Raw genomic sequence first — 26,079 nt, forward strand, 5'->3', positions numbered from 1 at the left:
GGAAGAAGTGCTCTAGGATAAACATGATAAAGCCTGTATGACATCATATGCCTTCCATTGTCTTATGTCTCAGTAGGATATAATATGTATTTGTCAGTCTGATTATGCTCCCAACTCTTAATATGTCTTCAGAGATCCTATTTTTATTTTGAAGCCATATTAGCTGTAATAAACAAAAGAACAATCATCCAACTAGAAGGAACTAACAAAACACAAGATACTTACAGCAAGGATAATTAGGCACATTTTCAATTTATTTGGAATATGCATGCGTGAAGAAATGTAGACTACAATAATGTCAGTTGCAAATATAAGTAGAAATGGTAAACATGAGACCTGAGCAAAAACATTATAACATTTCAGTACACGCAAAAAGTAGCACTCCCTTAAAGTCTGTTAGATCAATAGCTTTTTGACATTTCAATGGAATAATAAATGGTATATCAGGCTATAGTGTACCAAGCCAAGGGCCTATCTTGTTCAGCATTCTTTCCAACTATGGCAAACATAGAATAATAGTGCTATATAAGCATGTAGTGAGAAGGTGCCCCACAGCAACAGTAGCATGTGGTATAAAGGGTTCCAGCTGTGTATCCTTTGCTAAAAAATTTAAAATGCAGATAAAAGACTGAGTGAAGGCCTTACTGCTGTTCAAGGCTTGAGTACAACTTTATTAAGGTTGCCTGCTCACTCCTGTTTAATCTTAGGAGCCATTGTCAGTCTTAGTAATATTTTGTTTTGTTTTTTCGTGTCAGGAGCAACTTGAGAAACTGCAAGTTGCTTCTGGTGTGAGAGAATTGGCCATCTGCAAGGACGCTGCCCAGGGGACATCCTGATGTTTTGGTGTTTTTCGCATCCTTGTGGGAGGCTTCTCTCATGTCACTGCATGGAGCTGGAGGTGATAGAGGGAGCTCATCCATGCTCTCCCTGGGTTGAATATGAACTGGCAACCTTCAGGTCAGCAACCCAACCTTCATGTCATCAGTCCTCTCGGCACAAGGGTTTAATCCACTGCGCCACCAGTGGCTCCGGTAATGTTAATATTTCCTATCTTTTCCCCAAGATAGAAAAAGACACAAGAGCTTTCCATGTGTTAGACAGTTTGGGACTACTGCAGAAAGTAGACAAGAAGCTAGGAATGGAAATAAATGGGCACATGCTGTAGAGAAATATTTTTGTCTGGCTGCCAAATTGGATAGGACAAAACCATAAATATAAGCAAATAAATACTAAGAAATGAAGGGATCATCAACAGAGAATAACAACTTTCGTTCTGTTTGTTGCTCTAAATGAAAAGTGGGTAATTTTTCTTTATGAATGTGGTAATGTATAGTGACACATGTAAATTATTCGATGATTATAACAAATGACATAGTCTAATGGCCTCCGTTTCCATTTGGATGGCCATTCTGCATACTCAGACAATACATAATTGCAGGAAGGGTGGGCCTAAGTGAGGCAAGCACTCTTCAGATATAAGGGATCTATAGAAACACAAACATTTCCATTACAAAATGGAAAATTGGCAATAGTATGAAAGAAAAAAAATTCTATTACTTGAGGCTATTGGTTTCCATGTCAGTAGGGCAGTGTCTGAATTTTAAAGGAGCCATCCAAGGTGCTAAATTCTAGGACCAGTGCATGGGCCATCTCCTTTAAGTGTTCAGATGAAAAGGTGGGACATAAATTAAATAAACAAAATAAAATTAGCATTCACACATTTTGATCTATTTTCATGTCTTGTGATATTACGCTGACACTGAGTAAGTAGCAATGACGTATCAAGAGAGATCTTTGTCAACACAGTTAAGAAGGTTGCAGTACTTCAAAAGGGACTGACAACAAATTTCTTGGGAAAGATTCAAATCATAAACAAGTCAGAGGAGATCCCTCCTATGCTTGAATTATAGAATTGGAAGAGATCTCGTGGGCCATCCAGTCCAACTCCCTACCAAGAAGTAGGAAAATCACATTCAAAGCACCTCCAACAGATGACCATCCAGCCTCTGCTCAAAAGCTTCCAAAGAAGGAGCCTCCACCACACTCTGGGGCAAGGAGTTCCACTGCTTAACAACTCTCACTCTGAGGAAGTTCTTCCTAATGTTCAGGTGGAATCTCCTTTCCTGTAATTTGAACCCATTGTTCCGTGTCCTAGTCTGCAGGGCAGCAGAAAACAAGCTTTCTCCCTCTTTCCCATGACTTCCCCTCACATATTTATGAATGGCTATCATGTCTCCTCTCAGCCTTCTCTTCTCCAGGCTAAACATGACCAGCACTTTAAGCTGCTCCTCGTAGGGCTTATTCTCCAGACCCTTGATCATTTTAGTTGCCCTCCTCTGGACGCTTTCCAGCTTGTCAACATCTCCCCTAAATTGCAGTGCCCAGAACTGGACACAGTTTTCCAGGTGTTATCTGACCAAGGCAGAATAGAGGGGTAGCATGACTTCCCAGGATCTAGACACTAGACTCCTATTTATGCAGGCCAAAATCCCACTAGCTTTTTTAGCCACCACATCACATTGATGGCTCATGTTCACCTTCCTGTCCACTAGGATTCCAAGATCTTTTTCACATGTAATGCTGTCGAGCCAGGCGTCCCCCATTCTGTATCTTTGCATTTCATTTCTTCTGCCTAAGTGGAGTATCTTGCATTAATCCCTGTTGAACTTCATTTCGTTAGTTTTGGGCCATCTCTCTAATCTGTTAAGATCGTTTTCGATTCTGCTCCTGTCTTCTAGAGTATTAGCTATCCCTCCCAATTTGGTGTTGTCTGCAAACTTGATGATCATGCCTTCTACCCTTTATCTAAGTCATTAATAAAGATGTTGAACAGAATCGGGCCCAGGAGGAAACCCTACGGCACTCCACTCGTCACTTCTTTCCAGGATGAAGAGGAAGCTTGACATACAATCACCTAGCCTAAAAAACTACCTACTGGTGAATCTCATCTGATTCACAATAATGCACAAGATCTCATAACAAAACAAAATGACACTGTGTGTGTAACCAGTGGCACCATCTGTAGCATATGTATATCTGCCCAGTTTAATTTGTTGTCACCGCAGTCCTGGGGAAAAGATACAACAGACCATTTAGGCACTACACTTCACAAGAAGGTTGTGATCTGTACCATTTTCTGTCAAATTGCTCGATTTATTTAACTATAAGGAAACAATATTTAGACAAACCCTGTACAAAGAAACTGAGGTTACCACCCCACAGAGTATTGATCTATTTGGGAACAGACTGAGATCAGATTATAACTACAAAGACAGGCCTATTTTTGGCTTTACTTATCCTTATTAAACTAAAGCACCTCATACACAGTATGTTGTCTTGGTGATGCCAATTTATGAATACTGTATACAAGTTCTGATTGGTGATCTTATCTTTTATTATATATTGTGTTGCAATGACTGAATATCTACATATGGATAAAATTGCTTGCTAAATTAGCCACGTTTATACCACTAGCCCTTTTTAGTAAATAGCATGTCTGCTAATATGATGCACTCAACTATGTTCACCCAGTGTTCATAAAGTATTTACATTAGACAAATGACCCTAATTCAAAACAAAAACTCAGTGGTAAAGATGAATTTAAAAAAACCCTTTAAGTAATCTTTTTAACCTCTGGGACACAATGTTGTAGACCTCAGTGTTATTGTTTGGATGGTAAATCTTGTAGATACACTGAACATGAGGCAGCTGAAGAAGAGATTACAAAGTAATTTAAGAGTATTAATCTGGGACATAAATTAAGATTTCTTTGTACCCTAACCTGCATCTCACTGTAGCATTAATCTACTTTTAAACCATTTTAATTGCCATGGCTCAAGGCTATGGAATCCTGGGAATTGTAGTTTGATGGAGCAACAGCCTTCTTTGGCAGAGAAGGACCAAGGCCTTGTCAGACTACAACTGTCACAATTCCATAGCATTGAGCCACAGCAATTAAAGTGGTGTCAAGCTGCATTAATTTTATAGTGTAGAGATACACCTCTAAACAGATTCTGTGTAACACCACCCTTGTAGCTTTCTGTTGCTCCTTTTTTATTCACATTTTTTCACAATGAATGCCCCAGTTCAAACTCAGCTTCTGAAGAATTAGCTTGCTACCAATGAACGTGTATGCCACTTTGGAATAAAACAGTGATTGAACCCAAAAAAATGCACTTATTCATAGAAGACTTAAAAGGGCTTTCATTTTATATGAGACTAAAATGGATAAAAAATAGTCTAGAAGTCATATAATGAAAACTGTATTGCTATCTTGCAGTGTGACGTATCACATTTTATAACGTCCTGCAATTATTTAGCTTCTCACTTCTGGATTAGGTCATATACTGCTGTTATCCAACAAGTTCTTAAATCCTCAGAAATGTGTTCCACAAATTTGAAGATAATTTTTAGAATGGCATGGGGTACAAACCCCTTAAACCTATAATATAAATGGACAACTTTTTAGGGTCAGAAAACCACAGTAGTGTGCCACTTAAAGTATTTGGGATTACTCCCTGCTGCCCCCATGCTAAATTCTAGTGATGCTATAGCAAAATGCACTTTTTTTCTTTTAAGGAAAGGTGCATGTGGAACATGAACCTTGTATTCAAGCATATTTCTGTGCATATCACTCTGCTTTGAACCAAATGCATACTTTCTTATTTTGAAGAAAACATATGGTTTTCTATGACAGCAATTTTGGATGGGACAGGGATTAACAAGTCTTGAAAGAAGAATGTGGGATGACCCTGCACAACACTGTGGCCATAAGACATCACAATGTGATTGCACACTAATGGCTTCATGTTTGCTCAGAACAAGGATAATGTAGGGGAAGTCCATGAAGGTTGCTGTTAAGTTGACTTTGCCTTACGACAACCTTATAAATGACAGAACTCCAGGACCCCTTCCAGACAGCTGTATAAAATCCACATTGAAATGGATTATATGACAGTGTGGACTCAGATAATCCAGTTCATTGTGGATTATCTGCCTTAATATTCTGGGTTATATGGCTGTGTGGAAGGGCCTCAAGTCACCCTATCCTCAATGGCCCTGCTCAGATCTTGCAGACTCAGGGCAGTTATGGCTTCTTTCACTGAATCTATCAATCTGGAATATAGTCATCTTCTTTTCCTATTGCCTTCTACCCTATTAAGCATTATTGTTTTCTCCAGTGAGTCATATTTTCCCCTAATATAGTCAAAGTACAGCAGTCATAGTTTAGTAGTAAATGGTTCGGGACCTGCCTATCCGTGACCGCATCATCCCCTATGAACCCACCCAGTCGCTGAGATCTTCCGGGGAGGCCCTCCTCTCGCTTCCGCCCTCCTCACAACTGCGTTTGGTGGGGATGAGAGAGAGAGGGCCTTCTCGGCCGTGGCCCCCCGACTCTGGAACTCCCTCCCCAGGGAGATTAGGTTGGCTCCCTCTCTATCTTCCTTCAGGAAACAACTGAAGACTTGGATGTTTCAGCAGGCTTTCGGGGATACAGTCATTAATTAATCAGCCCCAGAGGGTTTTTAATAATCTATCCTGTATTTATTATGGTCTTGCCTTTTATGTGTTTTTAATGTAATTTTTTATCCTGTATTGTTGTTTTAATTGATATATTGCATTACTGTTTTATCTGTTTTATATTGTGATTGTATTTTGCTGCTTATATTTTGTCCTTGTGTTGTTTGGGCCTCTGCCCCATGTAAGCTGCCCCGAGTCCCCACGGGGAGATGGTGGCGGGGTATAAAGTTTTTATTATTATTATTATTATTATTATTATTATTATTATTAGTTATCTTGGCTTCTAGGGAGAATTGTGGTTTAATTTGTTCTACTCATTGATTTGTCTTTTTAGCAGTCTGTTATATTCACAAAACTCTTCTCTAGCACCACATCTCAAATTGGTTGATTTTCTTCCTATCTGGTTTTTTTTTTCCCCTTTTCAGCTTTCATAACCACACAAAGACATGGGGAATATGCAGAGCCGGCCCTATATATTTTTCAAGTGTAGACAAACAGAATTTTGGCGCCCCCCCCCCCCAAACCAATCACTGAAAAATAAAAGTGTTGGATAAGTGAAAAAGTTGGATAATATGGAGGGATTAAGGAAATGCCTATTAAACATCAAATTACATTAAGATTTTACAAATTAAGCACCAAAACATCAACAAATCAACAGAAAAAGCAGTCTCGACTGCACCCCCGTATGTTTTGCGCCCCAAGCAACCGCTTAATTCGCCTCATTGTTGGACCGGCTCTGGGAATATGATGGCATGGGCAATCCTAACTTTAGTGTTTGATGGAATATCGTTACACTTCAGGATCTTGTCCAGATTTTTCATAGATGTCCAAATCTTAGCCCCATAGTAGCCAAACCTTGGCTACATGGTCACACTTAAATAGTCCAAAATAAGCTGAAGAGTTTTCACTAGACATGATCATCCAGCAGTCCCTACCAATAACCAATTTGTCCTTCCATGCATCCCCCAGTGGTGCAGTGGGTTAAACCCTTGTGCCAGCAGGACTGGAGACTTGAAGGCTGGGTTGGACAACTTTTGCCAATTCGAATCCAACCTGGGGAGAAAGTGGATGAGCTCTATCAGCTCCAATTCCATGCAGGGATATGAGAGAAGCCTCCTACAAGGATGCTAAAAACATAAAAAATATCCGGGTGTCCCCTGGGCAACGTCCTTGCAGACGGCTAATTCTCTCACACCAGAAGCAACTTGCAGTTTCTCAAGTCGCCCCCAACACAAAAAAATAGCTGTCCTTATAAGTCCTAGCCCCATGATGGCCAAACCTTGATGTAAATGCATGGTCACAGTTAAATAGTGCAAAATTGGCTGAAGAGTTTTCACTGGACATGATTAGCCAGCAGTCCCTACCAATGACCAATCTGTTAGAACCAAGAGTGCTGATGAGAGAACATGGAGGAGGGTCGTTTTGAGACTTATTAGAAAACAATTGCAAAATTGAACAGGCCTGGTCATGCTTTTTAAAAAATGAGGAAGACAAACGAGATCAGGGAAACAATCATGGCTATACTGTTTGGACACAAGGAAACAATGAGAAAGGGCAGAGTGTAGGTTTTACAAAACCATAATTGGTATGAAGAAAGTAAATATGGGGAATAATCACACAATAAAAAAGGCCTAAGGGCACACAAGGTAGATGCAAGACAAACAAAAGAAATGATTTCCACTCTCAACATATAATTAACCATAGGGACTCATTTTCACAGGTCATGGTTGCTTTTAACAAATAAAATAAGTACACCAAAATAGGTCAACTGATGACTACAAAAGCCATGTATCCAAATTGCAACTTCCATGTTCACAAAATGCAGTCCTATGACTATCAGAAGTTAGAGGAAAACATCAATGGATGAATATCACCATCATTCTGTGTTTATATCTGGTTCAGAGAAAAGCACACCACTGAATGCTGTGTTCAATCATCATCTAACCTTGGGCTACCACAGCACAGTAAGTCTCACCTTTATCCATCCTTATCACCTGGAGACCAACATTTGGAAGCCATTTCTAATAGCTGTGTTCCTTTCCTCACAGCTATCTGAGCTTTTGGCCATGAATGCATCTCATTTGCAAAACAGAAACAAAATGAACCCTTTGGCATAATGCAAAATTTGAAGACACAACTTCATCCATAATTTTAGTACAAATAATGATGCAAGTGGAGAAAGGGGCCTTTAAAACTAGCAGAAAGGAAGCAAAGGAAAGTGCTGGCTGTGAAGTATGAGCAAGATACACAAGAGAGACTAGCAGCCTGGAAATATGAATCACACACATGGGGAAAAATAAGAAGAACAGATGGGCATGCAAAGGGAAATTAAGAACGGGGAAACAGTGGCATTAACATTATCAAAAAGAGCAAAACCTTTGCTGCACTAACAACAGTTCTAATTAATATATCCCTAATGTTATCTTTCCACATAAGTTAATTGTTGTATTTATCTCCAGAGAGGCTGAACAGTTAGGGATGAGAATGAATTGTCTACATGATGGTAAGAAGAGGGAGAGTTGTATACTGGGCGCAGGGCATTCTGGACCAAAGAAGAGGACCAAAAACAAAACAAAAAACTCACCAACAGCCAACTATCAGATAGCCACAAGAGAAAATCTGCAATGCTGTGTAAGATAAACACTTGCTGTGCCTGATCTCGCCATCATTCTGCATTCTGTTTGGTATAAGAAAGGCTGTCAATAGGTTGGCTTTCATTGGAAATATGGCTTAGGGTAGGAGTAAAGAGAATTGTTATGTGTGACTCATAGTAAGAGGTCACCCTTACAGCTCATGCATATTATCTGCCTGACCATACCACTAGGAATTGGCTTGATACTCTGATTTGAATAAATCTGTCTCTAAAAGAACAAAGAGCATATATGCCAATCAACAATATACTCAGGGGAATGATGATGATGACTTTCTATAAAAACAGGTAATCTTTATTCAGCAAGCATCACGGTAAGGAAGACACACGCATATACAGAACAAATGCATCCTTACTCCAACTCCCATGTTCTCTGCATCTTGGTAATTCTTTTTCACACACACATCAAGACTCCATTGCTGATCATTTGCACCACCTTTTGCACACCTTTACTTCACTAAGTAAAATGCCATTTGTCTGGCAATGAGCTGCATCCTGTAATTAATGTTTTCTCAGATTTCTGAAAAGCAAAATTATGGGCATTTTCCCTTCATGAAAGACTGCCAATGAAAACATACACAACCTTGCATCTGAGAATTCAAAACATTTATGCAAATGTTTAACTAATGAAAACCCAGAAGCCCCATGGAAAGCACAGAAATATCTCAGATTCATAGAAGGAGGGATGGCAAGCTGGAATAAATTAGTTCAGTGGAGATCCATAGGGACCATGTTGAACTGGAATGAGCACCTTGCTCTCTCAGTACTTAAGGTTAAAAGTATATTGAGTCCATTAGTTCAAAAGAATTAAAAAGCAGTATATAAAAGAAGAGAAGCTAATACTTTTCCATTCATGTTCACCTACTTCAAGATGCAGTAGTAAGGTATTAACAGCACAATGAATTGCATTACATTATTTAGTCATCTCTGAGTTTGGAATCATGACTATCAATAGCAATGATGTTACATTTATGCCCCACATTTTATCCATAGAGCTCAAGGTAGTGTGATTTTTCTTACTTTATCCTTGCAGACCCTATGAGATGAACCAATCTGGGAGAGAGAGATACTGGGCCGGGGCCACCTACTGAGTTCATGGCTCACTGGGTAAAATCCAGGGCCCTTTCCCAGCAAGCATTATACCACCATATTCCCCTTGGGTTTATAGTTTGGGGAGGCACCAGAGTTCTCTGGCTAAGAATTCTAAATATTCCTCACTAAACTGCACATTCCAAGATCCTGTAAGAAGCCTCCATGATAGTTAAAGCATTACACAGAATTATGGTTGTATAGTGTGAAAGGACCACAGATCTGCCAAGTTCCAGTCCTGTATTCTAACACCAGTTCTCCTTACAGACTACCCTGTTGCACAGTTCCTTTCTCTACCTTTTTACACCTTCCATAGAGCTATTTTACAGACCTGAGAAAGAACTATGCAGCTTCCTTGAGTGCATACCTTCCAACCGTCCCAATTTGGCAATGACAGTTTCAATCATTTGTCATCCTGCCTTTACAGCTGCTTTTAAAATGTCCCAATTTATCTCTTCTCCTCCCATGTTCATCCTTTACCTTCAACTTAATCCAATTTCTGAAAACTGAATGAAAAGTGCATAAGTAGTTGCACTCAGCTTAGCAGGGGGAAGAGGAGACGATGGGGAAGAATCTTGCCCTTTCCAGTAGAATCAGGCAAAACTAAACAACTGCAGCCTTTCTTGGCTTGTCTACTGTTACCATTTTATTCAAATACTAATTAAGTTGCATGGCCTTGTATGCTCCAGTTTTCATCTGTGAAACTTTGAACGGTATGGATGTGTCCGCGTGCAACAATTCTATGTTCCTCTATGGTAGTAGTTTTCAACCTGTGAGTCCCCAGGTGTTTTGGCCTACAACTCTCAGAAATCCCAGCCAGTTTACCAGCTGTTAGGATTTCTGGGAGTTGAAGGCCAAAACATCTGGGGACCCACAGGTTGGGAACCACTGCCCTATGTTATTTATTTTATTTATTTACAGTATTTATATTCCGCCCTTCTCACCCCGAAGGGGACTCAGGGCGGATTACAATGAACACATATATGGCAAACATTCAATGCCAACAGACAAACAACATACAGTATAGACAGACACAGAGGCATTTAACATTTTTCCACCTTCACGATTCCGGCCACAGGGGGAGCTGTTACTTCACCGTCCACTAGTGGCTGTACTTCCTCATTCCTTTCCTTGTGTTATGTTATGGGGTTGGACCATATGACCCATGTCATCTATTCCATTGCTACGATTCTATGATTCTAATAGAGTTCCTTTTTTAGGGTTGTCATAACCCATTCCTCCTTTAATCTAAACATTAAGGACCATATTTTATTGATAGTCTCAGCTGAAGTAGATTAATTGAGTCCATTGCTGAATGATGAGTCAACACTTAGTAAATCCTGGTGGGTCTACTCTACTTGGGACTAATATAGCTTGGCCTTATATCAGCCCTCTGTAAATCTGCATAAATGCATTTTAAATGGATTATCATATTATCAACACACCTGATAACAAAATATATGGGGCCATGAACTCCAAATCTCTATAGAAGTTAGGCAGGTGGTGCCTACTGCTCAAGGCACCATCTTGTCTGGAAAACCTTATATACGCTGAAGGACTGCAAACCAATTCAAAGTACACTGCCAAAAACTCTCAACTGACACATGCAGCGGCAGGAAAGAGCTGCAAGTGATAAACTCATACATCATGGGGAACTTTGGGAGGGGGAGGACAGGTGCTTTGATAATTTCTGCCTCTAAGACCATGGGACAGCACTTCCCCAGTGTTTGTGCATAAACATCACTCTGTGGGACATGAAGATCGTACCCAAGCTGGAAACATCCTCCTCGCAGTAGGAGACATTTGGAACCTGCAGCTTTTATACACATGCCCACTGCTTGACAGAAAAAAACATTTAATACACACACATTGGCAGAGGGGAGAGGAAAATGATGAGGAAAGCCTTTGGGTCATCCACACCATTCAGCATAAAGAGGGCACAGCAAGCAGATCAGAAAGGCAGCTTGACAGCACATGACCAGCAGGCAGAGAACCTGGAGAATGTGTGTTTTACACACTAATCACTGCAATAACCAAAAAAAGGGATGGGGAATCTTTACATTCCACAGGCCTCGTGTGGAAAAAAAAATGTCTGCAGCCAAGGGAGTGTACTCTGAACTCATAATCTGTGAACACTGCCTTTGGGAAAATCACATAATCTTATCCTTGCACGGGAGGGCAGCCTCAGGTTATACACATCATCTCTATATGGGATTGACTCATGTTTTCATTGTGAAGGAGTGGTGGCAGAACTGTTGAATTTTTGAAATCTTTCTAGCAGGCAGGAAAAATCTTTCATTTCCATTTGAAAGACTGATTTCTTTTACTCACACAAATACCTGTTCTGCCTAAGAACAAAGCTTCCTCCACCCCTATCCATAAAGTGCTGATTTTTAGTTGTTTCTCAGGAAACTCTAATTTTATTGTGGTTATTATTGTGGATTTTTTGTTTTTCCTAGAAGATCCCAATAAGTATGTTAGTAATTTCTTCCAGTAACAGTCTTGGCTGTATTTTCTTTTACAGGAGAATTGCTCTCAGTTAAACCTCTTGGGAAGCCCACACTTGCAATGAGAGGATAATTTTCACTAAATTACTTACGGAAAAAAAATCCATTTCTGTAATAAACAAGAAGTGCAGAAAATTGTAGGGACAGGAAAAGGAAAAAAAACCTAAGTGAATGCCTCCACGCAGGTATATGTTTTATTAGAAATCTGTAAAGAAAACAGCTATTGAAGGAGCACCGTATCCTCAAAAAACCCTTAGCCACAAAAAATGTTTCCATGAAATGCCAAGTTTTGAAAAGCCACATGGCACCCATCTCTAAAAGAAAAACTGTACCTGAGATTTATGTTCAATGTCAGCTGAAACCATCTTGATTGATATGGAATTGTGTACTGCACTATACCCAGGCCCACAGCCAGGATTTTGTTTCGGGAGGGGTTGTGTTTTTGGTTGGGGGGGGGGGCTGAGTCTGAGTGGGAGAGGATCTACCCTAGCAAACCTTTGGTATCGTTATCCCAATACCCCCATGGATATGGGACATAGTGAGCATGGTGATCAGATCATGATATGAATAAGCATAACAGTTTAAATAATAAATCTAAGGGCTTCTCACGGACCACCCTGAGAATTTCGGGAGGGGGGCTGAAGCCCCTCAAGCCCCCCCCCACCCCCCAGCTACATGCCTGACTGTACCAGAACATAATCAACCTTAAATGCTTCTTTTCTCAACCAAAGAAAAGTCTTCACACACCCCTTCATTCTCTCCTTCCTGCCAACATTGGTAGCATAATCAAAATATTTTAAATGAGATTTGTGATATGTCAAAGCAATAAAATCTGTTTTCAGTGCTTACTCCTCTTTCTTCCCATCGTTCCCTTTAGCTTTCTAGTTTTAAAAGGCATGCACTATCTGGCTTTAGTCACTGGAATGGCCCCTAACACTTGCTTCCTGTCCAGTTGCATTGAAGAGTCTCTGGATAGACAGAGAAGCCTTGCTTCTCCATGCTGCTCATGTGGAAGAGGAAAGAAATGCAGGCTCTCTCTTTGTAGCCCTCCCCTTCCTTTGATTTCATGGGTGTGGCAGGGTTCAAACCTCGCTTTCTCTCAAGCACAAGTACATCGAACCAGGAATTCACATTTACAAGTGGAAAATGTGGGCTTCTGTTTAATCACCTTTTCAGTTCATTACTGAGCACTCATCCACATCATATCTGTCTGCTCCAATCTATAGACAATATTGAAGGCATACAGCTATTGCTTCACTATGAAATGCATACAGTCTGCAGCACATTTTTCAAGAAGGCAGGATCAGGTTTAAGATTTCTTCCCAAATAGCGTGGGGTTTTTTTTTATAGATAACACTTTGCAGCAGTTTAGGGATCTGTTTTTAAAGGCATCATCTTTACAGCTGCAGGTGTCTTAACAATCTAGATAGCACCTCTGAAAGGCCACCAAGGTAATAAATTTCATTCTCTATATTCTGACTACAGGCAGTATTTTTTCGGAGCGAGGAGGGAGAAGGAGAACTTAAAAAGCACCAATACTATACTTTAATATGTTTTTCTTTTATTTTCTTCCTTATTAATCCTCCTAGGATGCCACGTATAAGAAATAAAAATACACTTGTCAACACATGATCAACACAGATGCATTAAATAACACACAGATATGTAATAACCATGTCCCCACCCAATTTCTGTTACTTGTTCTTCTGGAGGCAAACATACATAGGGACCCCCCAGAGTAATAAGAAAACCTGTCTATATTTTGAAAACACCCCAAGTCTTATTTGGCTCCCTTGTCAGAATAACTGTGGGGTTATGGAAAAACATGATCAAGCAGGAGGAGGGTATATTCTTTCCTATGTAAAGGTTTTAAGGAACAGATCCAAACTTTCTATGAAACATTGTATTTCAGTCGATTTGCCATTTCCTTTTGTGTAAGAAGTGGCGGGAAAAAATGAAGCACAATTCTAAGATATGAATGGGGATACATATGTGTGTGGGTGTGTCTGGATAGAGACTTGCACCTGTGCGCACCAAAGTGCAGTTGTATCCATGTGTAATATCACTGCACATGCATGGGTGTGTCTCTTTGTGTCTGCAAAAGTATGTGCATTGAATTGTACGATCTTAAGCATAGTACAAGGTTTCGGAAAACTGGACATTTCCTTGCATTGATGAAAAGGTAGCCTATGGGAGTATGCAAAGGGGTGTGGCTGGTGACTGTGCTGGTGGCTGAGGGGTTTTCAAGTATATATAAATCAAGAAGCTTACCCATCACAGATTTATAAATACGGCTATGAAACCTTTTAAATGTTTAATTAAAAAAACCCAGAAATACAGGGTTGTAAGATACGAGTTGGGCAAGCTATTAACAATGTAGAGAAGAAGGAGAATATAGTCGGGGATTTTGAATTTTCAGCTAGAAGCCTATCCATTAATGAACTCTAAAAGGAGTTAAAGAAAATCCCAAAGAGTGCAAGTGTGTAAGATGTAAGGCAGGCAAGATATTAACCCTGTCTTGCCTAGTTCAGAAAAGATGGTGAACATGGCTTTCACAGCCTATCATCCCCAGAACACGCAAAAGCCTTTACCTTATTTGAAAACGTGCTAAGCCTCCCCACTCACTGTGATGCCTTTCAGCCTGTCTTCCTCCCCCTTCTCTCTCCCTCATCCTACACTTTCCATCTCACATATGGCTACTGAACATGCTCTGTTGCCTGACTGCAACATATTCTATGCCCACTTTGCTTCAGGTTTTAGAGGATGTATCCTCAATTGGAAAATGCTTAAAACATGGCTAGGAAGCAGATGTGAACACCAGTAGGGTTTCCCCATTCACCAGCCCCACCCATGTGATCTTCCAGACCACCTTCCCAGCACATATGTTGCCTCCAAAATGCATATTACACTATTTTCAAACACGACTGTTTCAACTACCAGCAGGGCCACCTTTTCTTCCCTCCCTCTCCCCAAAAAACACTGCATCAGGGAAAGCTGTGTCAGACACATTGAACAACACAAAAATGTATGTTGAGGTTGAGTAAAAGGTATTTCCCCGGCATAGAGAGCAATAGCATGCTCTTTACACAGACACCAGAGGCCAAAAACCTTCTTCCAGTTTCCAGTTTCACAAAAAAAAGAATAATCAATATGAAATCAGATGTCAGTGGTCACAAAGAAAGGGCTGAAGGTCCACTCTGAAGAGGGGATTGTCATGGAAGGTGTGCTTGGGGAGTGGCAGGAAGTATGGAGGGGCAAATATGTTCCCCATTTTCTCATTTTTATTTTTCCTTTAAAAGAAATATCAAAATGAAAATGCCTTCTCCACCTTTCCATAACCTCTTCCCCTAACCAATTTTTTAAAATCCATGAACCAGCTTCCAGAAAGTTCACACACTGCTCCATCTTTTCCCATCCCATTGGAGCTGACAGAGGCGTGGTTCGCTGTCTCCTTCCCAGCTGGAGCACCCTTGCCCAAGCCCACTGGGTGCCAAAAAGGATAGCAGAAGGGGGAACCCCAACCCTGTTTCCCCACCCCCACCCCAGTCTCTCCTAACAGCAATATACCGTCATTATTATTATTATTTTCAGAGATTATTTTTTCTTAGATCATGCCATCTTTCCTGCTCTCTTTTAACTCAGCCAACAACAGAATGCATCCTTCCACCCATCAATTCAACATCTACTGAGTATCTTGAGGGGGGATTTTTTAGAAATTTCAAGGAAGAATTGGGTCTCTCCCCCTCCTCTAAGCCATATCCACACCCTCAAATACCAAGAGAAGGCACACCCAAGGAAGACACCTTCTTCCCACACTTCACCCCACACCCACCTTCCCCCAAAAAGGTGTGCCTAAAGAGGAGGGGGTCTCCCCGCTGGCTTTCCCCCCAATTCGGATCCTTAGGCAGCCTCCCCCACTCGACCCGACTTCTCAGGCAACACACCCACACACCCCACTGCCTTCACCAGAGGGGTGTGCGAGGCTGAGCCTTCCTTCCCTGGGAAGATGCTGGAAAGAGAGTCGCAACCCAACACCGGCAACCAGCAATTCCCAATCCCGGAGAGCGACCGGAGGGTGGAGGGATGCACAAAACAAGAGACATTGCGCCTACAGCCCAGGAATGCTCCCGGCAGAAAGAAGTAGAAAAAAAATCTCCAGCTCTACCTGTTTTGTTCTTCTCATACAGCACAGCATGATTGTATTGTCCCCTTTCTTCCTTGTTGTTCCTTCCTTCCTTCCTTCTCTCTCCTTTTTCCACCTCTCTCCCTCTCTCTCTCTTATCTCTCCCCCCACCCTCTCCACTCCTCCCCTCCCTCTTTCTCTCTCACTCTCTCTCTCTCACACACACACACACACGCACTCACAGACACACACCAGGGCAGTTAGCAGCAGCAACTGTAAGGTCCACAGTTATTGCTCATTTCACATGCTCTTGCTCTCGCTCACTGTCTCTTTTCCAGAATTGTGCCCTGGCAGCTCTCGGTGACTAGTCACTTCTCCTCCTCCTCCTCCTCCCCCCAGCAGCCCCCACCCCACTCGGAGAGGCAGCCACCCCCTCGCAGCCCTCTGCCAGACTCATGAATATGTAAACCTATCCAATCTGGACCTAACTACCGGGCGACTTCCCCACTGTACAGAGATTGCTCTTGCAGAGGGACCCCTGGCACTGGTTTTTGGGGAGGGGGGCACACAGGGAGAAGCCTTGCAGATTGTTCAGAGGGGTGTGGCAAGGTAGGGATGTCTCAAGGCAGACATGTGCCCAAGGAGCTCCTTTTCAGAAGAAGAAGAACCAATTCACCCCAGGGGGGCTAGGAACCAGGGGGCCACTCCTATCTGGAGGGGTTATTTATTTATTTGTTACATTTAGTATCCAGTGGAAAGCCAGTTTCTAAGGCACACCGAAAGCTTACAGCATAAAAGCAGAGATTGAGACACAAGTCAGTAAAGTAAGATTAGGAAAACCCAAGGCAGGGAGCATATAACTTCAGTAGGTTCAAAGATCCGCACTGGCAGCCAGGCTTTAAAATGGAGCTAACTACAGCACTCCATGCAGTCATGCCGGCCACATGATCTTGGAAGTGTCTGCGGACAACGCCGGCTCTTCGGCTTAGAAATGGAGATGAGCACCAACCCCCAGAGTCAGACATGACTGGACTTAACGTTAGAGGAAACCTTTACTTTTTACAGGGAGCATACAACACCCCTACTAAAGCAGCTCCACTGGCTGCCAATATGCCAGTTCCAATTCAAGGTGCAGGTGATGACCTATAAAGCCCTATACAGTTCAGGCCCTCCCTGTCTTCATGGTCGCATCTCCCGTTACGAACCAGCGCAGGCTCTGAGATCTGCTGCAGAGGCCCTCCTCTCGCTCACACCACCATCACAAGCATGGCTGGTGGGGACGAGGGAGAAGGCCTTCTCAGTGGTGGCTCCCTGACTCTGGAATGCCCTTCCCAAAGAGATCAAACAAACCCCTACACTGTCATCTTTCCACAAGGATCTGAAAATTTGGTGGTTCCTGCAGATTTTTGAGCAGGATTAGTCCTGCCCTCCCCCCCCCCCCCCCGGTTGTTAACTAGGACCCCACTCAGCACTTTACCCACTTCCCAGCCCTATGATATTCTGTTGCATTTGTCTTGCGTAGCACTTTATACTTGGCCTTGCCCACTCTGAAGCCCTGGTCATTATATCTGGCCCCGCTAACGGAGCATTTTGTAACTGTTTTTTTTTAAAAAAAAAAAATGGTGGTTGTTTTGAATTGTATGTTCTTGTTTCATGTTTATTATTCTTTGTTATGTTTAATTTGTTGTATGGTTTATTTGCTATGTTGGGAACCACCCTGAGTCCTCTCAAGGAGGTATATAAATAAAGTTTTTATTATTATTATTAGTAGTAGTAGTAGTAGTCGTCGTCGTCGTCTTCAGACACAGGTGCATGTACCAAAAGCCAAGCAAGTGTCCCCAACACAGACATCATCTTTGACTTATTTTAAATGTTCATGTATTTATTTCCTACTTACTTACTTACTTACTTAGGCGATTCCTTATTATCCAAGTATGATGGCCTTCCAAGTATAGTGTCTTGGCAGTGGGTATGTAGGTGATTGTATAGCCCTATTCTTGACCCTCATATTCTTCCACAGTGAGGACATCAGTTCCCAGGTGGAAGGCAGTCCTGGTCAGGATTGGCTTGACGTGCCTTCCTCTTGGCACGTTTCTCCCTTCCATATGTGGCTCTTTGAATACTGCAGAACTGCTGGTCACAGCTGCCCTCCAGTTAGCACACTCAAGGGCCAGGGCTTCCCAGTTCTTGGTGTCTATGCCACAGTTTTTAAGGTTACCTTTAAGACCATCTTTAAATCTCTTTTACTGTCCACCAACATTCTGTTTTCTATTCTTGAGTTGGGAGTATAGTAACTGCTTTGGGAAGTGGTGATTGGGCATTCGGGCAACGTGGCCAGTCCAGCAGAGTTGATGACGTAGGAGCATTGCTTCAATGCTAGTGGTTTTTGCTTCTTCCATCATGCTGACATTTGTCCACCTGTCTTCCCAAGAGATTTGCAAGATTTTTCAGAGGCAACACTGATGGAATTGTTCCAGGAGTTGAGTGTGATGTCAGTAGACAATTCACGTTTCGCAGACGTATTACAGAGTTTCCTCCACTCTTGTGCAAATAGACACACATCTCACATCTGGAATACTCCTGTCCAGATGCATACTCAACTGAGATTATGCTCTGTGGAACATGGGTAGATTTATTTCTAAGTAGACATAAACATGGGCACTTGTAAGGCTTTAAGCATATGCTTGCTTCACCAGGAGTAAGGTATGCTAGGTAAAGGTTTTCCCCTGACATTAAGTCTAGTCATGTCTGATTCTGGTGCACATCTCCATCTCCATTTCTAGTCTGAAGAGCCAGCATTGTCTGTAGACACCTCCAAGGTCATGTGGCCATCATGATTGCATCGAGCGCTATTCCCTTCCCACCAGAGCAGTACCTATTGATCTACTCACATTTTAATATTTTCGAACTGCTAGGTTGGCAGAAGCTGGGGCTAACAACAGGAGCTCAGTCCGCTTCCGGGATTCGAACCACCAACCTTTTGGTCAGCAAGTTCAGTAACTCAGCAATTTAACCCACTGTGTCACCTGGGGCTCCTCACTAGGAGTAAATTCTACCAAATATAGCAATCCTTACATCTATGTAAGCATGTCAAGAACATTAGGGAAACTATAGATCCAGAAGGGGCCATGGAGCCCAGCCCCCATTGGTGCAGGAAATCCAGCCAAGGCATCCCCAGCAGATAGCTGCCCAGCCTATTTTTGACTATGTACAGGGAAGGACACCCCACCACCACTCTAGGCATTTGATCCCATTGCTAAACACTCTCATTTTGAAGAAGTCGCTTCTAACGTTCAATTGAAACCTACCTTCTTTTAACCTAAAACCATTAGACCTGGTCCTACCCTCTGGGGCAGGAGAAAACAGGCTTGCCTCCTCCTCTTTGTGACAGCCCTTGAGGTATTTAAAGGATGCAGTCCTGCACCCTTCAGTCTTCTCTCCACTAGGCTGAACATAGTGAGCTCCTTCAAGCTTTCCTCAAACATTTTGACTAGAAATTTGGAGAGGAATATGTTCCACCCACCAATTCAGACTGACCACATTCCCAACATCTCCAGCTAACCCCCATTCTAGGAAAATGATTCAGTTGTCAAACTTCTCTAGCCATTAAGATGTCCCACCAGAAATCTACCTTTCTGTAATATAAGTCTATTAGAACTAATTTTGGCAAGCAATCCAGACCAGATTATGCCTTTGTTTCTGTCATGTGTGGCATTTCAGGTTTTTGAAGAGCACTATAATCCACACACACCCTTCAGGAGTATAGCTGAGTGGGACAAATGAAGGTATGGCCAGCCCCAAAGAAAAGTTCAGCCCCACTCAATGAAATTCATCCATAAATTTCTAGGATTATGGACTGGAGGCACTGAAAATTGTTCATATCTAGAACTTTTATGCAAAAGAGTCTTGTATCACTTTCAAAACTAACTGAGGGGAAGAAAATTGTAGCATAAGCCATCAGAGACTCTGTCTACTCAGATGTGTGGACTTCAAAAGGTTATGCTACAAATGTTTTTCTCTCATGTTCAAAGGTGTTACAACATTCCTTTTCATATTGATACACACTAGCATGGCTGTGCCTTTGAATACTAGAATTTTTATGTTTGTTGTGTTCACATTCCCTTAGTAACTTTTTCTACTCCTTTTCTAGAACAGTACTTCTAAATCAGGGGTGGGCAAAGTGCAGTCTGTGGATCAATGATGTTAAGTGTGGCCTGTTGGGCCCTCTTTGGAAATTTATCAAAATCACTCAGATCCCTTGTGGAGTGATTTTTTTGCCCCCAAATCCTCTGAAGCAGTATGCTCCCTTAACCTTTTGACACCCATAATTTTCCTTAAAACAGACAAAAGGAGGAAAAAATAGATGAAAATCAACCAAAACAGCAGCTGGAAGTAGCCACATAAGTTCAGATATACTGAAAAGCATTGCTGTGACTCACAGGGCAAGTACAAGAAGAAAAATTAGTCTCTGCCTTGTTTGAAGTTGCTCACCCTCGTTGTAAATGTTCGACTGAAATTTTAAGTTACTGCAATGCTAAATACTTGTGAACTGAAGGAAAATTTGGAAGGCAGAAGCCTGAAAGTCATTGCCCTCATTTTGCCCCCTTTCTCCTGAGCTGCACTCCTATCTCCCTCAACCTCCTCTTCTACACTCGTATTCTGAAGAAACCATTCTGAAGGTGTTTCATCCTTGCTTATAGGATTTATTTTCCATATTCCCAAATATGGGTTTGAAAAAATGACTTTTTTAGATGACAATTTCCCAGAACCATCTACCTACATGTGGATTGCCCATGCTGACTAGAGATTCTGGAGGAATACTCCTAAAGGGAAGGTTTTTGAAATTTGCTCTGACCATTTCTATTGCCCTTCTCCTAAACACTTCCAATTTGCCTACATCATTCACAAAGTGCACCATACCCATATCTGGACATAATACTCCCAATGAGAGTAATGCAGTATAAAGAAGAGGCTTTTCTTCTTGTGACTTGGAGACTAGAATGACATTAATTAAACCTAAGTTTGACAGACTTTGTATTTCTAGGCGTGAAGATTACTGCAGATGCAGACTGCAGCCAGGAAATTAGAAGATGTTTACTTCTTGGGAGGAAAGCAATGACCAATCTGGATAAAACAGTGAAGAGTAGAGACATCACACTGGCAATGAAGGTCCACATAGTTAAAGCAATGGTATTCCCCATAGTAACCTATGGTTGCAAAAGCTAGACCATAAGGAAGGCTGAGCAAAGAAGGATAGAGGCATTTGAACTGTGGTGTTGGAGGAAAATTCCGAGAGTGCCTTGGACCGCAAGAAGATCCAACCAGTCCATCCTCCAGGAAATAATGCCCGACTGCTCACTGGAGAGAAGGATATTAGAAGCAAAGATGAAGTACTTTGGCCACATAATGAAAAGACAGGAAAGCTTGTAAAAGATCGTGATGCCGGGGAAAATGGAAGGAAAAAGGAAGAGGGGGTGACCAAGGGCAAGTTGGATAGACGTTATCCTTGAAGTGACTGGCTTGACCTTGAAGGAGCTGGGGGTGGCGACAGCCGACAGGGAGCTCTGGCATGGCTAGTCCATGAGGTCACAAAGAGTCGGAAGTGATTGAATGAATAAACAACAACAACAAGCTTGTGATTGATCAACTGAAATCTATGGTCATTTTTACATACACTATTGCCAAGTCAAATAGTCCTATCCTATGCTTGTGGTTTGGTGGTCTGAATATTTACTATAACTATGTAGACAATTGTTCAAATCTCTGCTCAACTTGAAATGCATTGGGCATCTCACACTCTCGGTCTCAAAGGAAGGTAAAGGCAAATCCACTCTGAACAAATCTTTCTAATAAAACCTTGAGACAGGGTCACCATGAGTCAGAAATGACTTGAAGTCACACAACAACACTTGTTCATAGGAACATGCTTAACCTCGTTTTGTAAAAGACACAGTTTTAAAACTAGAGATCAGAAATGCTGCCTTGGCATTGAGTTTATCAAGGTTACTGTTTGATGAGCTTTTTACATAAGACATATGCAGAAAAGTATCTGAACATTTTTCCACAGAATATGTATGTATGCGTGCATTAATATACTTATAGATGCAACATGAATACATTACCAATGGCACTTACAGAAAAATAATCACAGCACATAGTTACGTGTGCCTTCTGAGAATCAGAGGCAGAGTGACTAACTCTGAAAATGTGGAAATGCATGGACCTGTGCCAGGAAATTCATGGAACTGAGCCACTTCAAAGTTACTGAAATGAAAGTACAAATAAAATTAATCTTTTTTCTCCAACAGATAGGTTTCTACAATTTTCTTTGCCAACAATCTGTCCACATCTGTCATTGAAAATCTCATATATTCATGTGTTCGTCCTTTTTAACTGCAGTTGCCTTTGCCCCCAAATGTGATGCTATATTAACTCGACTAGGATTTGTTCAATGCAAATTTAGATGCACTGAAAGCCATACAAATCTTTGGGCTACACATCCTTAGGGAATTAGCATGGTGTAATGATGAGGGCGTTGGACAAACTCTGAGAGACTAGGTTCCAATCCCTGCTCAATCTTGAGAACCCACTGGGAGACCTTAAGAAAGCCCAACTTCCTTAGTCTAAGAGGAAAACAACCATAAGCCTCCTCTGAATAAATCTTCCCAATAAAACCCTATCAGAGGGTTTACTGAAGTTGGAGTGGACTTAAGGCACACCAAACCAATACAGTATATCCCTACCAGGGGTTTAGGTTGTCATTTCTGTCAAGTGCTTGAATCATAGTATGTATCTGCTTTACAGATTTGCATTATTTATAGAATTCTGCATTTTGCTATGTAATTAAGAGTTAAAGTGCAACATCTTAGTCAAAACCTCTGATCTATTTAGCCCATTGCTGTCAAATCTGATTAGCAGTGGCTTTTCAATGATTAGGCAGGATTCATTCCGTTTCCTACACAGAGATCACTGGTTTCCGCTTGTGGTCATGCAACTAATTATTACGCAGACCTAACCCTGACATCAAACATTTGTTTGTTCAGATCCAGGGTGTCTCCAAGAATTGCAAGAATCCATGAGATGCAAGAATCTATGAGGATTCTGACTATTTTATTCTGCTTACCACAGAACTAATGAAACAAACCATGAATCAATGTTCTGTTTATTTGGATGTGAGATCCTTGTTATAGATGGTTCTCTTAGCTGGCTTCCTTCCCAGCAAACCAGGTAATTAAATATAGAACAAGCCCTGGATTAATGTATGGTTTCATGCTTGTTCAGCCACACCCACTTCAAATAGAAAAAAAACCAGGCAATGTACATTATGGTGCTCTTGCCTACATTTCAGAGGAAAGAACTGGCAAAATCATATCTGAGTATTTTTTGCCCTGTGAAATTCACGGTTTGCCAAAGGTCAAAAGGTGATGTGAAGGCACATACAAACAAAGCTTGCTATTCATCCCAAGGAGTGTTTGTTTATTTTGAAATCCAGGTATGGTTCCCAATGAGTGTTAGCTTATCGTAAAGTCCAGACATGCACATCCTCTCTCCCTAGTAGGGATGTTCCAATAGTGCCCTTTTCATTAAAAAAGAAAGGATTTTGCCATCATTTTGTGAAATACTAAAAAAAAAAGCTTAGGGGACAAGAGTTACGTGCAGATAGTACATCCTCTCCTCACCTCTACCAAAAATGGAAATAATGTCACTGGGCATGCTTGAAAGTGTGATTACTACTTTTTGAGATAGATGAGGCACTTTCCTGAGGAATGAGTAATTCTCTCTTCTCCATCTGGCTAATCAACACCTTATTAAATTGGCTTTCTTGCTTTCAAAGTTTAAGGTCTGGAATGGGGGGGGCTCTAAATTTTAAATATTTTTGTAGTTAAGACTATAAGATCAATATATATTCAGTCACATTTTTCCATGTGGGGGACTTTCCACTCAAACCCTCTTTGAATATTTAGTCTATCCTTAACAGGAAAGATCTATGAAAGGGATATTGATCTTTTCTTAAAGTCCTGGGACTGGAAAGATGGTGGTAGGAGAAGTCATGATGGTTAATTGTCATAAAAATCAATGCAAGTTTCTTGCGTGGATTCACACTCACAGTATGCAGACTAGTGATTCCAACCAAGGTAAAGCCAGTTAGAAAATACAGACAGTGAAACTTTTTCCTACTTTTGTGTTTTCTGCTGGAGTTGTTTGTAATTCCACGCTTCCTCAAGGTATTAAGTAGTGAAAACCAGCACATATTCATATTAATATAATTTTATTAGTGGTAAATGATGAAGCAGGTGGAATATACAGAGAAGTATCTTCATCCTTTAGCTCAGTGGTTCCCAACCTTTTTTTGACCAGGGGCCACTTGGATCAGGGACCACTTGACCAGGGACCACTTTGATGAGGGACCACTTTGACTAGGGACCACTCTCCAACATTAATATTAAAAGGGTTACAAATCAGCTTTAGGTTCAGTATGGTTATTTTAAGTGCTGGTTCAGAAAATTGCATTGGATAGACCACATCGGCTCTAGTTTCTGATACAGAACATATGCCATCCATTAGTCGCCATCTGGTCACCCACAGAAAACCATATTTAATTATCTAGAGCTGATTTTCCCCGCATGACTTGCGGACCTTATTTTAGGTCTCGCGGCCCACCAGAGGGCCATGGCCCACAGGTTGGGAACCACTGCTTTAGCTGATGGGGTCTAGCATTCCTTCACAGCAGGATGTAGAACTGGTCCAAACAATTAACTCTGTCCAAAACAACCTATGGTCAGCATTCAAAATTCCCCCAGCTGACTACAGATTCCTTGAGTTGGGGTACCTTCCTCCCCTCATGAAATTCCAATGGAAAAATTACTCCCCGGGCTTATATAATGCAGAAACAAACAGAGGAAACCAAAACATGCAGTCATCCATATAGCTATGACAACTACAGTATACAAGCAGGCTGCTAATAGAAAAACTTGCTCCCCTAATTTATTCTCAACTGTATATCTTTTTCCAGATTTAAACTGCCAAGCTAAAAACCAAACTCTTGGAGAACGTCTACTAAACCACTGCACAGCTGGTAATGTTTGGCCATAATACTATCAAAATACTAAACAAACACAAATATCTAAAATCCATCTACATGGTGGCAGAAGTCATACTTATTACACCATTTTAATAATTAAGAAATCTTTTTTAAAAAAATTGTTGTTGTATGTTTTTCGGACTGTATGGCCATGTTCCAGAAGTATTCTCTCCTGACGTTTTACCCACATCTATGGCAAGCATCCTCAGAGATTGTGAGGTACCTCACAATCTCAGAGGATGCTTGCCATAGATGTGGGTAAAACGTCAGGAGAGAATACTTCTGGAACATGGCCATACAGTACCTCACAACCTCTGTGGATGCCTGCCATAGATGTGGGCAAAACGTCAGGAGATAACATTTCTGAAACATGGCCATACAGCCCAGAAAACGCCCAACAACTCTGTGATTCTGGCCATGAAAGCCTTCAACAACACATTTTTTAAAAAATACTTTTTCATTCCCAATTATTTTGATTTTCTTCATTTTTATAAGTGTCTATCCACTAGTTGTTGTGTTCCTTCAAGTTATTTCCGACTTATGGCAACACTAAAATGAACCTATCCAGCCGTTTTGTTGGCAGGATTTGTCTCTGGCCTTCCTCTGAGAGTGTGCAACTTGCCAAGGCTACCTAGTGGGTTTCCATGGATTAGCAGGGATTCAAAGCCTGGGCTTCAGAGTCCTATTCCAACACCAAAACCACTATTTCACACTGACACTCGGCTATCCACTATAGTGATATATATTCTTTTCTGAACCCATGTTTGATGCAGGGTTTAAATTTTACAGTGTTTTCATGCCATGTTTTCAAATTCACTAATCTCCCGAGTCTCTTGTCAGTGTTAATTGAAAAAAGCAGGTACCTGTTGATTAAAAGTTTTCTTAATTTTTCAGCATTAAAGCTTTATCTACCATTCCAAGTGTTCCCTAGCTGCATCCCATTAACCTTTACTTTAAATGGATTTGCTTATCTCCCCTTCCACCATGTGCACTACCCTTCCACAGTGCTATAAAGCAAAAAGGAGAAGTAACCTTGTTGACTTGTTTGTGTGTGTGTCTGTGTATTTTCTGGTCCCTGTCGACTTACGGTGATCCTACTGATGCCTAA

The 26,079-nt window shown here is 41.3% G+C and overlaps 1 protein-coding gene across 1 annotated transcript in view; it reads right to left on the bottom strand.

The window, feature by feature from the left end:
• The window catches only part of gap43 (growth associated protein 43), an 82,460-nt gene extending 66,211 nt beyond the window's left edge, over positions 1-16,249 (bottom strand). Inside the window, exon 1 of the mRNA XM_003219144.4 lies at positions 15,932-16,249. Within this exon, the coding sequence (XP_003219192.1) occupies positions 15,932-15,961 (30 nt within the window). The 5' untranslated portion in view covers positions 15,962-16,249. The remainder of the gene's footprint in view (positions 1-15,931) is intronic.
• Between the last annotated feature and the right edge of the window lie 9,830 nt (positions 16,250-26,079).

The sequence above is a fragment of the Anolis carolinensis genome, chromosome 3 (genome assembly GCF_035594765.1).
Source record: "Anolis carolinensis isolate JA03-04 chromosome 3, rAnoCar3.1.pri, whole genome shotgun sequence".
Lineage (NCBI taxonomy): Eukaryota > Metazoa > Chordata > Lepidosauria > Squamata > Dactyloidae > Anolis > Anolis carolinensis.